Consider the following 17819-nt stretch of genomic DNA (forward strand, 5'->3'; position numbering starts at 1 on the left):
GTCCACTTCTTATACTGTCTATGGTTCAAGTCATCTCGTATCGTATTTACGAGTTGAACGCACTTGAATGCCACCACAATGTCGTAAATACCAGTGGGGAGCTCGGGATTTTCTCGCCCCGATCTTTCCGAGTTGTGGGCGTGTCACTGAGAAACATGGCGGAATACAATACTAAAATATTATGCAGTGATATTGTCAAGGTTTTCTATTTACAGCGCAGTTAAGCTAATTGCTTGCACAGAATATGATGGCATTATAATATAACAATGCAACATGTAACGATAAAGTTGGCAGTGGCTTCATAAATTAATTAAAAACATTAAAAAACAAAGTACATCTGATGCACATTTCTTTGTTCTTCATTTTCTAGAACAAGAGTTTAAGAACCTTACTGTATTTTTGTGTAATTAATTAGAAGAAAGTACTCCGCCATCTTACTCCGACGAAAGTGACTTGAACGCGCCTGCCGTCGTAAACACGACTTCCCACCTCGTACGTACGAACTTCCCAGGAGGACTTGAACGCACCATGACCCTACTCTGGGAGCTAGTTTAATTTAAAAGGCGTTCGTATTACTAAAATGTTCCCAGTTCCTGTGTGCCAGCGCGCCAAAAAGTGGGTACTTCAGCCATATGAAAACATTCCTCCGGTGCAAAAGCCCCTATAGATGCCTGAGAAATTCACAATTCTTAACTCCAATTAGTTAATTAGTCAAAGTGTTCTTACGTCATATGAAAGCATTGTGAAAATCAACGCTGTTTTGACAATGCAAAAATCCCAGCAAAAATGTTGAATCCGGACAGGAATATGGGCTAGATTCAGATACTTTCTTATTATTCTAAAGAAAAATAAGAAGAACGACATGAAGGTGAGTAAATAATGACAGAATTGTCATTATTGGAGAAACTAAAAAATAATTCACGCGTTTACAAAAGGCCCGTGTCGCTATTTTTTCCCTTTCCTTAAAGTTTTGATGAGGTTTCACATCTGCAACATGATGGTGTGAATGTTTCCATGTCTCAAACGCTAATCATTTACACACCACCATTCAAAAGTTTGGGGTCAGTAAAATGTCTTTATATGTTTTATAAAGAACTCTCTTCTGCTCACCAAGGCTGCATTCATTTGATCAAAATACAGTAATATTGTGAAATATTATTACAATTTAAAATAACTTTTCTATTTGAATATATTTTTAAAATGTAATTTATTCCTGTGATGCAAAGCTGAGTTTTCAACATCATTACTGCAATCTTCAGTCTCACATGATCCTTCAGAAATCATTCTAATATGCTGATTTGCTGCTCAATAAACATTTCTGATTATTATCAATGTTGAATTTTTTTTTTTTCAGGATTCTTTGATGAATAAAAAGTTCAAACATACAGCATTTATTTGAAATAGTAAATGCATTTATAATGTTACAAAATATTTCTGTCACTTTTGTTTCATTTAATACAAATGATTAAAATATTACTTATTATTAAATACATTTAAAAGTATTAAATCTTACTGACCCCAAACTTTTGAATGGTAGTGTAATTAAGACACACATAAATATATATATATATTTTATTTGATTTAAAATGGCATCATTTTGGTGAAAGAGAACAAAACATGAACTGTTGGGAGGAAAACAGAAAGAAGAAAAAACTCAAATAAAAGCAAGTGAAAGCTACAGGTGTTGTTTTACCTGAACTTCTGCAAAACATCATCTCCATCTTGAAAGCTACAGGGTTTTGAAAAAGGGATCTTAGAAAGCGTAACAATGACATTTGTTCATGTCTAGAACTACTGACATTCAATGTCACGAAGGGAAAAGACTCTAAATGGCGTGAATAATGCAAGGATTTTAAAGAAGGACACAATGAAATGCTTCTGCAATATTATTAATGGCGGCGCTACCTGGGGACATGGTTAGGCGTGACACCAGGGCTGGTGGAAATCTCGGGGGAATCCTGGAATAAACATGATGGAAAGAGATGAAGATGACCAAACCCAGGCGGAGGCCAATTCAGCTCAAACTTATTATATGCAAGACTGAAATTTAACATTTCTCATTCATTTTTTGAATATTTTTTAAATACATTTACTAATTAAATACATTTTTTTTTAGATATATTTGAAATATTTCACATTTATTTGGTTTGAAACTGAATTGACCTTCACCAGATTTATGACAAAATAATACAGTGCTGAAAAAGCAATGGTTCAATTTGTTTAAATACATGTTGTTTCTCTAAAATATACATTTTACATTTAATCTAACTAACTTTGGATCGTTCACTTTATTTTAATGGATTCTAATAACATCAAAACAATAATGTAAAACCAAACAAGCACTAGCCATGAACTACGACTTAAAAATCATGTGCATAATTTACTGCGGTAAAAGTTTTGAATACTAAAACTAAACAAAATTTCACTACATTAATTCTGAAGTCTCAAAAGTTTGCTAATCATGTAGTGTGGTGTGAGCTTGTTAGCGTATCTTAAAAGGTACACCATGTAACTTTTTTTGTTCAAAATGAACAATAAAGAGTCAATATTATGAATCCTTTTCCCAAAATGTGTTTTGTCTTACCTTGATTCACTATTCCAGTGTTCACTATCTAGTGTACACTATCTAGTGCACTATCAAGTGTACTCCCTATCTAGTGTGACGCATATCTGCTGTATGAGTGGGAGAGGTTAGTGTCACAACGACCGAGAAAGGTTGACATGGAGCAGATAAAGCTTAAACCTCTGGAGAATCACCCGTTTTAAAGAAACGCCGAACAGAGGAGAGTTTGCTGGCAAAAAGAGCTCGTAATAAAACCAGAATCAACACTGCTTGGCTTTTCGGAGATGGCGAGAACTATATCAGGGTTTTTCCTGGCTCAAAATGAGGCGGAGGTGGTAAAATTGTAACACTAGGGGGGTCCGGGGGAGAAATTTTTGTACATTTTAAAGATAAATTCATTAATCTGGTGCACTTTGAGTCACTCGAATCTGTTGTTAAAAATAAATAATAATCCACCCGCCAACCACCCATATTCTTTGATTTAGATATCTGCATCTGATCATCACATTACAATTATTCAATTAAGCATGATAATATGGTAACATATCACACAATTAACATTTATTTAAATTAAAAGTTCTTCTTTTGGCAAAATTACATTTTCTTTATAGCCTAAACAGAGGCTTTACTCCCTTTAAACTTATTGTCAATGTTTCATTTTTGAAAACACTCTTATCGGAATAATTTTTTGTACCTTTATAAAGGGCATTTTTCCCCTAATTTTATTTAATGTATGCTCTAAATTTCATTTAAAATTCTTACATTTTATCAATACATTCAATTAAAATAATAAGACACTAGGCTGTTACCAATCAAATTAAATAATTTACATTGAAAAATTATAACTGTATTAAATTAGATTATTTTGAATATTTTTTGAATATACAAGGAATGTTGAAAAGAATGATACTTTGAAACTAAACCGCCAGTAGGAGGCGGCAGGCGGCCGTCTTAATGAGCGAGTCATTGAGTCATTAATGTAAACGATTCGTTCAAACGGCTGATTGATTCAGAATGAGGCGGTTTAATAATGGGCAATTGAATCTTTGAATCAAGCAATTAGTTCAAAACGCTGAATGATTCAGTAATGAATCATGGATGAGTGTTGGTGTGAGACGCGATATGGTTCTGTTGTTTGGAACTATTTTCGCTGCTAAAACAGAACAAAAACAGTCTAAATATGTAAGTAACTTAATTTTAACTATTTGTTTATTGAACTGTTATGAAATTAATATCTCGGTTTCAATCGTGATGGCATTCAGGAAAACAGCACTCTGGTCGTGTGTAGCCTATAGCAGCTATATTGTTTCTTAACTATAGTTAATGTTATAAATAACTGCGCGAGACTCAACAGCGCAACTTTGTTACCGTCCGTACATTAGGTACCATGATGGGAGTTCCGTGTCTTTATTACATTTAGCTGTCATCCACCCTCGATTGAATGGAATGTTTTTATTACTCTGCCCGCTCGACCCGCGGATTATGATCCGTGCAGCACTATCGGCAAACTACACGGTTAGAGAATGGACACAAGCCGGAATCGCGACAGAACTGTCACGGTGGGAAAAGTCGTGTATATGAGCACGTGACTGTCTGTCCGAGTTTTGTCGAGAGGCGGAGGCGGCACGAAATTTCAGAAGTCGCCTCATAATTGTCTATGCAGGAAAACCCTGTATATTGTAAAAGCGACACAGAGATGGCGTTTTTAATAACCAACAGGTGAGTACGGTATTTTGATGAACAGATAAACTGTCATATGTCCTTGTAAAGAATTCTTTTTTTTTATTACGTATTATTTAGTAGCGTGTCTATTAATGGGTATAGCTATACTAACGTCTTCAGCTGACTAGCTTGAGGTCCTTTTATATCTAAACTGAATGTTTTATGAGCAGGAGAATATCCATATTCATCCGCACAGTCACGCAGAGCCGAAGCACAACCTCAACAATGTTCTTCCGCAAAATGCATGCAGTTTTGTTTTTGAACTGCTAGAGGGCCGAAAGTTTCATGGTGTACCTTTAATGTTTGATCAGTTATGTCCTGGTGCATGCTGGGAAGGGGAAAATGATGGATTGTTTTGTCTATGGTATGATATGGCACAATAATGGTGAATGACGCTGATGTTGTGGTATTTAAATGCCCTGTCATATTGCAGTTTTCTTGAATAAACTGAACAGTTCAGTCATCATTTACTCAACTTCTTCAACAGCTCTTTTTATGCAGTCAAAACAGCTGTCACACCATCATTTAAAGCACCATAAAAAGAGTCTGTACGACTTCTGAAGTCACTGTACAGTAGTGATGTCCGGAGGGGATATTTGTTTTAAATGACCCTATAATATGAGGGAAGAACAAACTCTAAACTTGGTTAAGGTATTTATCTGACAAAATTATTTGGTAAAAAAGGCAAACTACAGCTGCAGGTTATTATTATACTATATTATTATACTCACAGGAAAAAGCATACATTGACTACAGCATAGTAAGTTATTAATATTTCATTGCTTCTCTCATTTTTGCATGTTCATAATTTCTTTGTATGACAGCCTGGTCAAAAATGATGTCCACACTATTTCATTGCATTATCCCAAATAAAGCAATTGACTCCAAGCACAACTATGCAATATACTTACAAACTCTTTATCAAATGTTTTATAATATTTGAATTAAAGGTGAAGATGTCAGTTTTCTTAGGCCGGACATCACTTTTGGCCACTACTGTAGTAGTATGAAGCACTATTAGGTGCATTTTTTTGTCCTTTTTTAATAGCGTTTGATGATTATATGCTTTCGCTTTATGGAAAAGAACATGAAAATCCTGCAGAACATCATCTTTTCTGTTCCATGGAAGGAAAAAAGTCATACGGGTTTGGAAAGACATGAGGGTGAGTAAATGATGACATTTTTGGGTGAACCTTTTTTGATCTTAACATGGAAAAAAGAAACCGACTTCTTGGACGAAATATTATCCTGTGATGGACAGAAACTTGATTTCATCAGTGATATAATCCAGGACAGGGTCGTGTGGAAACTCTCAAACCAGAATGCCTTAAACAAATCAAATGAACACGACTTCACTAGCAGATCGTAAAAACGAGTCTCACTCTTACTTCTCTGTCTACACTGCACTTTTTATATACTGTAAAATAATAACGCTAAAATCAAATAATAAAATACTGTAGGAAGTCCTAATTGATTTAATAAAAAGCACAGATCATCTGCTAATTTGTCAGATATAAAGGTTTGTCACAAGCGAAGGGTGATAGACATACTAAACATTTCTAAAACTTGTCCATTTCTGGTTTTGATATTTGTCCTTATTCAAACATAAACCAGTGTCTTTTCTCTTATGTGGAAAGGCCATCTTCATCAATCATTTCCCAGAATTTGAGCCAAAGACAAAAAGCTACTAGATGCATGCAGCATTAGAGAGAAAAATCCAAACAATAAGAAACACAACAAATATGAACAAAACCAGCATGCGCACATTCAGAGCAACACAGGAAGCACAATTACCAGATTGTCACTAGCGCTCCGATGTGGCCGTCTCTTGCGTAGAAAATATCCCAGCACTTTGTCCTTAAAAACCTGCAAAATGAAAAATGGTGCCACATTCTTTACATATGTTGTCAGCAAATTACTGTTCATTATAAACGGGCCGAATATTATTTGTAATCTTGAGCGCATTACGGAAAAAAGCACAAATTAGACAAGCAGGAATGCAACGGACCTCATACAGATAATCAAATATCTCCAATATAGTCAAGACACTGGCTCCTATAAACAGACCCATCTGACCACCAATATCACCTGGAAGAATAGAAAAATATAATGAAATATTGAAGCAGAAGGCAACATGGATTGGCAATACAAGTAATAAGGCTGTTATTTTTCATAATGGTGTCGAATTTGCTCATTTTTGCGCACTTACCGAGTAATCCAGCAACTTCATACGCCTTCTTTTGTTCAATTTTCTCGTAGTTCAGAGCCTCAAAAAAGATATCCAGCACCAATATGTTGTCCCTGTAAAATGACAAATGACATAAAAGGACAGGTAAACCTTCCAGGATGTAAATAACAAACATCTCAGTGTGTAACTAACTTAATTTAAATGTAAACTCACGCAATGTACTGTTCCGTTTTGTTGAACTTCTTGGCAAGATATTTTGCAGAAGCTTTGCTGGGTATCTTCACCATGGACAGCTCTTTACCGTATCGAGTCATGTTGCATGGCGTCTCGCAAACGCAGTAATCGTTGTCCTTCTCCACAAGAAAATCTGTCAATTATTTGTTGTTGTTGTTATTATTATTAAAAAAGGAACATTAGCACAAGAAATCCAGAAGCATATTTTAATGGCATCATCCTATAGAAGCTGCAAAAGTCTGACATGGTCTTACACATTATTAGGTAGAGATAGAAATACAGTCGCGCATCACGGCACACAGCCTCTTACCTAAAGCTGGATCTGCACAGTCTTTGTACTGCTCGGGTGTGCAGACGGTGGAGGTGCCTGTGACAGATATTACAACACTTATAATAATACAATAACATAAAACAAAATACAGTACAATTGAGAATAAAATTCTGTGAGTGTGAATAAGAAAGCGTGGAGAAAGATTTTACATTTATAAATAAAACTTTTTTTTTTTATAAATAAAATAACAAAAAATAAGCAAGTATGAGGAGTGATTGTATAAAAACATGGAGGTTTTTTTTATAAAATAAAAAATATATATATAAAAAAATAAAACTTGGTACAATTGAGAATAAAATTCTGTAGGAGTGAAAAAACGATTTTTCGTGAGGAAAGATTTTACATTTATAAATAAAACATTTTTTTTTATAAATAAAATAACAAAAAATAAGCAAGTATGAGGAGTGATTGTATAAAAACATGGAGGTTTTTTTTATAAAATAAAAAATATATATACAAAAATAAAACTTGGTACAATTGAGAATACAATTCTGTAGGTGTGAAAAAGCAAGATTTTACATTTATAAATAAAACTTTTTTTAAATAAAATAACAAAAAATAAGCAAGTATGAGGAGTGATTGTATAAAAACATGGAGAGGATTTTTTTTATAAAGTAAAAAATATATATATATATACAAAAATAAAACTTGGTACAATTGAGAATACAATTCTGTAGGTGTGAAAAATCAAGCGTGAGGAAAGATTTTACATTTATAAATAAAACATTTTTTTTATAAATAAAATAACAAAAAATAAGCAAGTATGAGGAGTGATTGTATAAAAACATGGAGGTTTTTTTTTATAAAATAAAAAATATATATACAAAAATAAAACTTGGTACAATTGAGAATACAATTCTGTAGGTGTGAAAAAGCAAGATTTTACATTTATAAATAAAACAATTTTTAAATAAAATAACAAAAAATAAGCAAGTATGAGGAGTGATTGTATAAAAACATGGAGTGGATTTTTTTTATAAAGTAAAAAATATATATATATACAAAAATAAAACTTGGTACAATTGAGAATACAATTCTGTAGGTGTGAAAAAGCAAGCGTGAGGAAAGATTTTACATTTATAAAATAAATTAAAATAAAATAGATAACTAAAAATCTGTAGGCGTGAATAAGTAAGTGTGAGGAGTGATTGTATAAAAACATGAGTGATTTGTTCAAAAATAAAATAAAATAAAAACAAAACTAGGTGAAATTAAGATGAAAACTTGGTAGGTGTGAAAAAGCAAGCATGAGGAGTCATATTTGTTAAAAAATAAAAAAATAAAATAAAATAAATCTAGGTACAATTACGAATCAAATTATGTAAGTGTGAATAAGCAAGAGTGAGGAAAGATTTTACATCTATAAAATATTGAAAATTGAGAATAAAATTCTGTAGGTGTGAATAAGCAAGCACAAGGAGTGTATTTATTATTATAAACAAAATAATAAAATATTAAAATGAATTAAAAATTTAAGAAAATGCATATAAAGATCTATCAAAGAATTTTTTTTAAAAAACCTCTTAATATGGGCACTGAAATAAAAATGTGCTACTTTTGCGTGTAATACATTCAAAATATGAAGATATGGTGAATCTTCTTGCTTTTAATTCTACAGTGGATTTGCGTTGAAATGCTGAGAGCAGTAAAGTTCAGGTCTGTTGTGTCCGCACCTGGCATGTGCACCATTCTGCAGTTGCAGTTTTCCAGCAGGTAGCGGGTCTCGCAGTCGATGCGACAGGCTGTGATGCTGTAGGTGGAGAAGTATTCAGAGTCCATCGGGGTGGACCTGCAGTCGCCCCACGGCGGAGGGAGATACTGGAGCTACGGCAGAAACCTTTATTCATTACTGGAAGGATAAAGCTGTTCAATAACAAATCATAACACACTAAACCGAGCCAAAGAGCGCAGCAATCAAAGGACTAACAGCAGAGGACATCAGCGGAATATAATAAAACCCACAGTGCAATCAGACACTTTTCACACTGTAGAAAAGCATGGGGGTTATGAATGCAATATTCCACAGAAAGAAACATGCTGGAAATCAGTGTTAGGTAAAACCTGAAGAAAACCAGAGATATACGAACTGACCTGCTGTTGCTAGCTCAAACAAGCTTTATAGGAATGGATGTTTTTAAAAATATATATATATTTATACATTTTTTAATTCGTTTTTGTAGATAAAAACACTTTATCTACTTTAAAAAATTTTTTTTTATAAATTGTTCAATTGCACAGTAACATGACCGAAACCTGCAGCGACTGCGAATCAGAATTGAGTCGAGAGCTTCTCACAATCAATTGAAAAGAGAAAAGCCTCATTAGAAAGTGATTACACTCTTCAGTTACAACCAGCTCTCTAATGACCATAATCAATATGCAAATACATTTTTAAAAGGGTAATCTGGTCCAGGGTGCAAGTTCACCAGTAACATTTGACCATTGCATATTATGCACTTCTGATTAAATTTAAGAGCCTTTTAATAAGAATCGGATAAAAAATATAATTGGATTTTATATCATTTTGCATATCTAATGGCACCAGTAGAGAAGATAATCCTCCCATTAAATGAAGTCACTTTTTGAAGCATCACATAATACATGCGTTTATGATGGATTCAGAGAGCTTTGATGTTAAAAAGGAAGAGGAAGTAGAAAATGTAGGTCATGAAATTGAAAGCAAGATTAGAAGCGTGCGGTAGCCTTTAGCACTTGATTATTTCAGCTAATTGATCTATTGCTAAGGGTCGATGAATGAAGACATATTGATCTTGGCAGCGAGAGCTGCTTCTGCCTTTGATCCACTGAAGGCTGTAAACGAGAGCTTTTCTTGACCTCCTGCCAATTAGTTCTGCTTAGAAACTGAGTCCGATACTCCTGAGGAGTCACGTGACCTCAGCGCATATACAAATAAACACTCAACTCAATAACAATAACACTATGGAGGACTAGGAGTGACACTTAAAAATGTATCGATTTTAAATGCACAAATTAACAGACATTTAAAACGGTTTATAAATATTTGTTTAAATTGTATTGAAACAAAATAAAACAAATGATTTTATTTCTTAAAACATGTCATTATTATTTCCCACTAGATCTCTACTGTCACATTACTCTTAGTTTGCTAGATAAATTGTAGCAAATAGTAAGATCATAATGTCCAGTAATACTTAAAAATATTATAATAGCTTAAAATAACTGTTTTTTACTTGAATATATTTATGAATATAATTTATTTCTGTTAAAAAAAGATTAATTATTATTCCACTCCCTATCTAGTGTACTCCCTATCTAGTGTACTTCACTATCTAGTGTACTACACTACCTAGTGCACTCCCTATCTAGTGGACCATCTAGTGTACTCCCTATCTAGTGTACTTCACCATCTAGTGTACTCCCTATCTAGTGTATTCCCTATCTAGTGTATTCCCTATCTAGTGTACTCCCTATCTAGTGTACTCCCTATCTAGTGTACTCCCTATCTAGTGTACTCCCTATCTAGTGTACTTCACTATCTAGTGCACTCCCTATTCAGAGAGCTTTGATGTTAAAAGGGAAGAGGAAGTAGAAAATGAAGTAGACATTTAAAACTGTTTATAAATATTTGTTTAATATTATAAAACAAATGATTTTATTTCTTAAAACATGTCATTATTATTTCCCACTAGATCTCTACTGTCACATTACTCTTAGTTTGCTAGATAAATTGTAGCAAATAGTAAGATCATAATGTCCAGTAATACTTAAAAATGTCCTTCAGAATCTTGATAAGTAAGAGTACTGGTCGGGTTGGTACAAGGCTCTCTACCGATCAAAGGTTTGGGGTCGGTAAGCCTCTTCTGCTCACCAAGGCTGCATTTATTTGATCAAAAATAAAGTAAAAACAGTATATTGTGAAATATAATTATAACTTAAAATAACTGTTTTCTATTTAAATATATTTATAAATATAATTTATTTCTGGTTATGCAAAAGCTGACTTTTCAGCATCATTACACCAGTCTTCAGTGTCACATGATCCTTCAGAAATCATTCTAAAATGAAAAATCACTTCGATTTTTTGTCAGGATTCTTTAACATAAATTTCAAAAGAATGGCAATTAAAGTATTAATTTCTTTAAAAAAAAAAAAAACATAACGTTCTAACTGTAGTGTATGTAAAACCTGACTTGATTCTGGACACAAGAGTCTGGTTTTCTCCAGGTTTAAAGAGATGTTGGTGTGGATGGATAGGTCAGCTGATATGAGGACATGTGATAAATGCAATACGTTGAGCATTAGGTACCAGTTGCTGCTGACAAGACACAAAAGTTTGAAAACCAGGGGCCACACCAAATCCCAGCTGATCTATGAAGGGCGGCTCATCCTGGCTGTGGATCTGAACTTTGATGCCGGCTTCGTATGAGGTTTCGTCTGTGAGGAGACATTAAGCAAGATTATTTACAGAGCGGGAGATTTGACGTCTACTGCCTCGAGGCAAAAAATATAATGACTTTATAATGAACTTTATAATTACATTATCCAGAATGCCAATACATGTTTCTTTACTGCTTCCATATTGCCTCTGGATATAAAGTCTCCTCTAGAGCCATTGAAATTACCAAGATTAATAGATTATAAATACATAATCTTCACTAGCATGCAAGTGCATCAATTCTGAGCACTGACCGCATGTCATCTACAGCAGATTAAACTGCACTTTGATATTCGTAACTCTTTTGGTTTTGTATTTATTTTCCGTGCATGATTATGGTGAGAAATTACAGCATGCCACAGAAAATGAATGAGGCAGTAATGGGACAGGTGTACTCTAAAAAACACACCAAGAGGGAGTCCTAACCTTATTATCTCAGCATCTAAACGTTCTACCACAAGTTAAATCATTTTGGTGCGCACACTTATGGGTAAATTATGCTAATGTGCAATTCCTTCCGATATGATGTACAACCCATATCTTGTCTTTTTTAAATATAATTTTTGGACATAGTTGGAACATAACTCTACCAAGGAACTTATATTATATAAAATATGGCAGCATTTCAACCCCAGAGTGATACATACTGTCGTAAGGTTTCATTAAAAGTGCCCTTATTATGCTTTTTCCAATATTTCCTTTTATGCAGTGAGTAATATAGCTGTTTGTGCATGACAAATAAAGTTATTGGCTTCCAAAATAAAGAGCCGATTCTGAACTGTCATCAGCAATTCCTGTAACAAAACCATTAAATCAAAATTAGGAACCTTCAATATAGCATAATAGGGGCACTTTAAAGCATCATCTATGTAACTTTCTGTCTGAAACTTTTGAATCGATACAATTATTGAAGAGGCACTGTGATTTGCATTTACATAAATTATGCAAAACACATCACTGACGTCTTTTATGTCTAATATATTGCTTACCCGTGTCACCCCAAACTGGCAAGTACTCATCCTGTTGAATATCCAGCATGATTTCCAGCCCATTCCCCGTTCCGCCTTTTAAAGTCGTCAACAACGGGTTTCCATCTAGACCAGAGTTGAACGTGTAACATTTCCCGTATCTGGTGTAAATCTGTGGGAGGACAGTATAAAAAAACACACACAAAAGAACAATAGTATAATATATGAAATATAGTTTTATGTAAATGTATATACAGACACACTACCGTTTAAAAGTTTGGGGGCAGTGCGTTGTTTTAATCAATACTTTAATTCAGAAAGAAAATGCACAAATAAATGGGGTTCATCAAATCAAAAAATGTGTCACGATTTCCACAAAAATATGAAGCAGCACAACTGTTTTCAACACTGATAATAAGGAATGTTTCTTGAGCATCAAATCATCATATTAGACTAATTTCTGAAGGATCATGTGACACTGAAGACTGGAGTAATGATGCTGAAAATCCAGCTTTGATCACAGGAATAAATTACATTTTACAATATATTCAAATAGACAGCTGTTCTTTTAAATTGTAATAATATTTCACAATATTATGCTACTGTTTTTTACTGTACTTTTGATTAAAATACATACAATATTGGAGCAGAAGAGGCTTCTGTCAAAAACAAACAAAAAAATATCTCATTTTTGAACGGTAGTAACGATTGAACGCTAGCCTGGTTAAAACCAGACCATTCTCAGTTGTAACCGTAACTGAGTTATGGTCTGGCAAAGCGTCGTAGACAAATCAATTCCAGAGGGGCGTCACCAACGGACGTCGCGGATAGACCTAAACCCAATCAGAGCGATGAAGGAGATGACGTATGCAGAGCGGCGGAGAAACATCTCCGAGTGTTGTTCTTTGCTCGGTTTTTAACAGAAAGGAAACGTTCAAATCGCTTAAAACAGACGCGATGGCTGATTCGAACGAGTGATGTTCGACGGCGGCATCCATCTCTGTAATGTAGGCTACAAAATCTGCTTCAAAATCCCAGCGCTGTCGTCATCATGTAAAGCCCGCCCCAACGTTTCTGATTGGTGCCTCGATTTCGACGGATTGGAAATGGGCTTGAATGAGCTCTTTGCCAGACTAACTTTCAGAGCAAATCTAAATTTCCCGGAAGTTGTCTGGGTTTTCCCAGGCTAGATAGTATATATAATGCAATCGAATCAATTATATGATATGCTGACTGCAACCCCTCACACATTCAAAGCAAAAAGAAAAAGGGTTGATGTCGCCACTTTCACTGAAAGGAAATCCAATTAACTGACAGCATTTTGAAAGAACAGGCTTCATCCCTTTGCAGATAATAGCTGCTGAAATATGATGGTCTTGGCAGTGTTTCGACAGTGATGAAGCGAGAGACACTGGTCACACAGATGAGTTCAGTCATGGTTTCATGACCCCGCTGTGACACTAATGAGCGGTAGATCGTTCAGCTCTAGAGCTTCAACAAGGACTGTCTCACACACGCGGGAAACAAGCTAGACCTCGACAGCACAAAATACTGAAACAAAAAGGTAAAGCTACATTTCGCCCGTTTCATCCATGTGGGTTCTGAGGCATTTCAACATGAGAATGATAAAAGCATGAAAAATTAAGGGCAAACAGTGCAGTTAAAGATAAACATCTGTTGTACTGAAAGATGATTCACTTTTAAAGTAGTAGTTCACGCTTCACTCTAAAAAATGCTGGGTTGTTTCAACCCAAATTTGGGTCAAATATGGACAAACTTAAATGTTGGGTTAAAAATGTAATTAAAAAATTTACAGTTGAAAGTGAAAGTTGAAGTTGGGTTGAAATTTTAAATTACATTTTTAACCCAACATTTCGGTTGGTTCATATTTGACCCAAATTTGGGTTAAAACAACCCAGCATTGTTTAGAGTGTAAAATTAAAATAAAGTCATAATTTACTCACGCTTGGATTGTTCTATTGTGTCTTTCTTTTATTGACCACAAAATGAGAAGAAAAAAAAAAGTCCCACTCACATGTAATGGCAGTGAATAGCGACAAGCATCAAGCTTTTTTTTTTTTTTTTAAAGATGCAAAAGTATCACAGAATGATCCCATGTGACACGTGTCATATATTCAACGTGTTCTGGGGGTATATGATAGGGTTTGCTGAAAAACACACCTATTATTTAAAGAAAATCCTGACCTTAGGCATTGGTCTTCTGTGCTCGATTGCACATTAATGAGACTCTATGACCACAGTTCACTCCGTCTCTTCCAGACAAAGCACACGAGTTGTGAGAAAACAAGATTAACAAAAACGCAACATGAAATACAATCCATGTACCTTCTTCTCTGAGGTGAATATATCTTCGTTGTGCTCATCATAACGAAGTTATCGATGTTCACATCTGTCAGCAGTGATTCCGACTGTCATCAGACATATGGAGTTTCAGAGATATTTAACTCAGAGAAAAAAATACACGGATACTTTTTTGGGATTTCAAGGTTGTATTTGTTTGTTTTTTTAATCATCTTGATTTCTCACAACTTGCGTGCTTTTTCTGGGGAAGATGGAGTGAACTGTGGCACTAACAGTCTCACGAAGGCTTAGCCATGCACAGAAGATCAATGGCCAAGGTCAGGATTTTCGTTATATAATAGGCTACATTAAATTTTGGTTTGTTTTTGGTCGCTATTCACTGCCATTATATGGACTACGCGAGCGGGACACTTTTAAAAAAAATTCTCCTTTTGTGGTCAGAAAAGGAAAGAAGGGCAAAAAGCAATAGAACAAGCAGGTCGAGTAAATGATGACTTACGTTTAAGTGAACTATCCCTTTAAAATATGTTCAACTATGCCAGTTAAATCTACACAGATTACTTTAAGTAAGCCATTTATACGTTTTCGTTCAAAAGAACTGCAGTTGCATACAAACACACTAAACTACTCAGAAACCCTTAGCAACTGCATAGCAACACCCTGACAACCACCAATAACACTATAGTAAATGAACACAAATACACTAAACTATTCAGAACACCTGCAATGCTCTAGCAACCTTCCAAAAACACCCTAGCAACTAGCCAACTACATACAAAAACATTAAGCTACTCAGAACACCATTTAAACTGCATAGCAACACCCTGACAATCTCCCAGAACACCTTGGCAACCACATGGCAAACAATACACTATAGTCAGAATATAACAATTTAGCAACCTTAATCAAACACACAGACATGCTATACAACTCAAAACATCTTAGCAACTGCATAGCAACACCAGGGCAACCTCACAGAGCACCCAGGCAACTGCATACAAAGGTTATTTTTTATACAAAAATTATTCAGAAATCCTTAGAAACTGCATAGCAACACCCTGACAACCTTGCAGAAAAGCCAAGCAAACACTCATAGAAATTGCAGAGAAACACCCTGACAACTTCCCAGAACACCCTGACAAGTCCATGCAAACACTAAACTACTCAGAATACCTTAGCAACACCCTAGAAAACACAAACAAACATGCTATGCTCTGAACATTTTAGAACTGCATAGTAACACCTGGACAACCTCAGAGCACACAAACAACTACATAAAACATTCTAAAAATTACTTCGTTCGAATTCCTACGCAACTGCATAGCAACAACCTAGCAAACATACAAACACATTAAACTACTCAGTATACTTTAACAATTGCATAGCAACACCCTACACTATACTGCTCAGAACGCCTTAAGCCCCGTTCACACTACAAGCGACTTTGTCGCTGCATGTCGCCAGTGGCTGGCGATGAGGTCGCTAGTGGGAGTTCCCACTACTGGTTGCCTTTATGAATTACATCCAATGATGTGGAGAAGGATCATACGCGCTCCGCTCCTATTGGTTGTCGCTCCCGAAAGTCGCTTCTCATTTGCATAAAGTTAAACAGATCTCAACTTTGTCGCGTCGCCAGACACGCCCCATCCGGTCGCCAACGGTCGCTGTCGCGCGTGTCGCCGGAAATCGCCAGCTCCCCATTGAAATGAATGGTATCGCGTCGCTTGGTCGCGTGTAGTGTGAACGGGGCTTTAACAACTGCAACCTTTCAAAACGCACTAGCAACTGCATAAACACACTACTACTTACTACAAACTACTTAGAATACATTAGCAATTGCATAGCAACACCCTAGCAACCACAAACAAACATGCTTTACTACTCAGAATGCCTTGGCAACTGCAACCTTGCAAAACACCCTAGCAACTGCATAAGCACACTAAATTAAACCTCCCAAAAAGCACTCTGGCAGTGTTTTGCACGGGCAAGATGATGTTAAAATCTATTCATTTTTGCAATTTTGCTCAGTGTCACAAGATTGTACACTTGACCTTTAAAAGAGGACATTCAATCAAACGAATCAGTCTGACACTATCACACCTACGATCGTTATGTTCCCACATTCTTATCAAGCATCTGAAGAGTAAGATGGTTATGATTATCTCAAAATCTCAATTAACACGAAAGTGCTGTGAGCTAAAAATGAAACGTTGTTGTCAGCATGTCGATGCATCACAGAGGATTTGTGTTTGCCATGCCGAGATCACGGTTTACCAAAACACATCGAATGAGCACATTGTTTTCCAACAATAGTTGAAGCCTCTCTCTCCTCCCTGTTTCCCAAGTAATTAACTTCATTCATTCTGAAGGGAAGCGCACCGCACCAGGCGAGAACTCATTTAGACTGATGATTCAGAGCTTTGTGCATATGTAATCTGCAAGTGAGCGCAGATTCATGGAAAGCAGTCTTGTTGATTTCACATCAGATTCTAGCAATGCGTACAATTTCATATGCTTAAACACTGGAAGGGTTTGGGGGATTATAAGAGGTAGATTGGTTTTCTATCTGATAATGAAGAAAAAGAGGATCAAGATACTGAGCAATGGAGTTTAGCTGGAGGCAGGTTTTAAGCACATCTGTGCAAAGCACCCAGAGCTTTTTAATAATTCATGCGTCTTCCACACAGAAATTTGTCAGAGAGCAGTTTCTGTGCCAGTAGATGTTACTGAGATTTTTCGCCTCAGGGTTTCTGTGAACAGTCCTCTAAACCTGCCACACGTTTCTACAAAATAAAAATAAAAATAAAAAAAGAGATAACTTAATGTTGACGCTGATGACAAATGCGGCCAGCAATTTTGTAAATAAATGATTGGAAGTGAACATTTTACATAAAGGGGTCATTGAATGCAAAATTCACTTTTATATGGTGTTTGCATATGTGTCTTTGCAGTGTGTCGACACAACCACCATACAATGAAAAAAATCAATTCACTCCTTTTTTTTTTATCCTCAAAAAGTCTAAACACTTTCAATAATCAAGCCGTTTGGATTTTCTAAGCAATATGATGTCATA

General features: G+C 35.3%; 1 protein-coding gene across 9 annotated transcripts in view; it reads right to left on the minus strand.

Moving 5' to 3' along the window:
* asic1c (acid-sensing (proton-gated) ion channel 1c) overlaps window positions 1-17819 on the minus strand; it is a 92665-nt gene that overhangs the window by 4702 nt on the left and 70144 nt on the right. For 3 of the 9 annotated variants that reach the window (XM_056249293.1, XM_056249296.1, XM_056249291.1), the window contains 11 exons: window positions 12445-12595; window positions 11327-11454; window positions 8712-8862; window positions 7018-7074; window positions 6687-6840; window positions 6495-6586; window positions 6294-6373; window positions 6080-6151; window positions 5514-5611; window positions 1906-1958; window positions 1694-1729 (listed from right to left, as the gene is read on the minus strand). In XM_056249293.1, the coding sequence (XP_056105268.1) occupies window positions 1694-1729; window positions 1906-1958; window positions 5514-5611; window positions 6080-6151; window positions 6294-6373; window positions 6495-6586; window positions 6687-6840; window positions 7018-7074; window positions 8712-8862; window positions 11327-11454; window positions 12445-12595 (1072 nt within the window). The remainder of the gene's footprint in view (window positions 1-1693; window positions 1730-1905; window positions 1959-5513; window positions 5612-6079; window positions 6152-6293; window positions 6374-6494; window positions 6587-6686; window positions 6841-7017; window positions 7075-8711; window positions 8863-11326; window positions 11455-12444; window positions 12596-17819) is intronic. The other 6 variants (XM_056249292.1, XM_056249295.1, XM_056249298.1 and 3 more) reach the window with 4 other exon arrangements.

The sequence above is a fragment of the Rhinichthys klamathensis genome, unplaced genomic scaffold, assembly GCF_029890125.1.
Source record: "Rhinichthys klamathensis goyatoka isolate OS25496 unplaced genomic scaffold, OSU_Roscu_1.1 h1tg000059l_1, whole genome shotgun sequence".
NCBI lineage: Eukaryota > Metazoa > Chordata > Actinopteri > Cypriniformes > Leuciscidae > Rhinichthys > Rhinichthys klamathensis.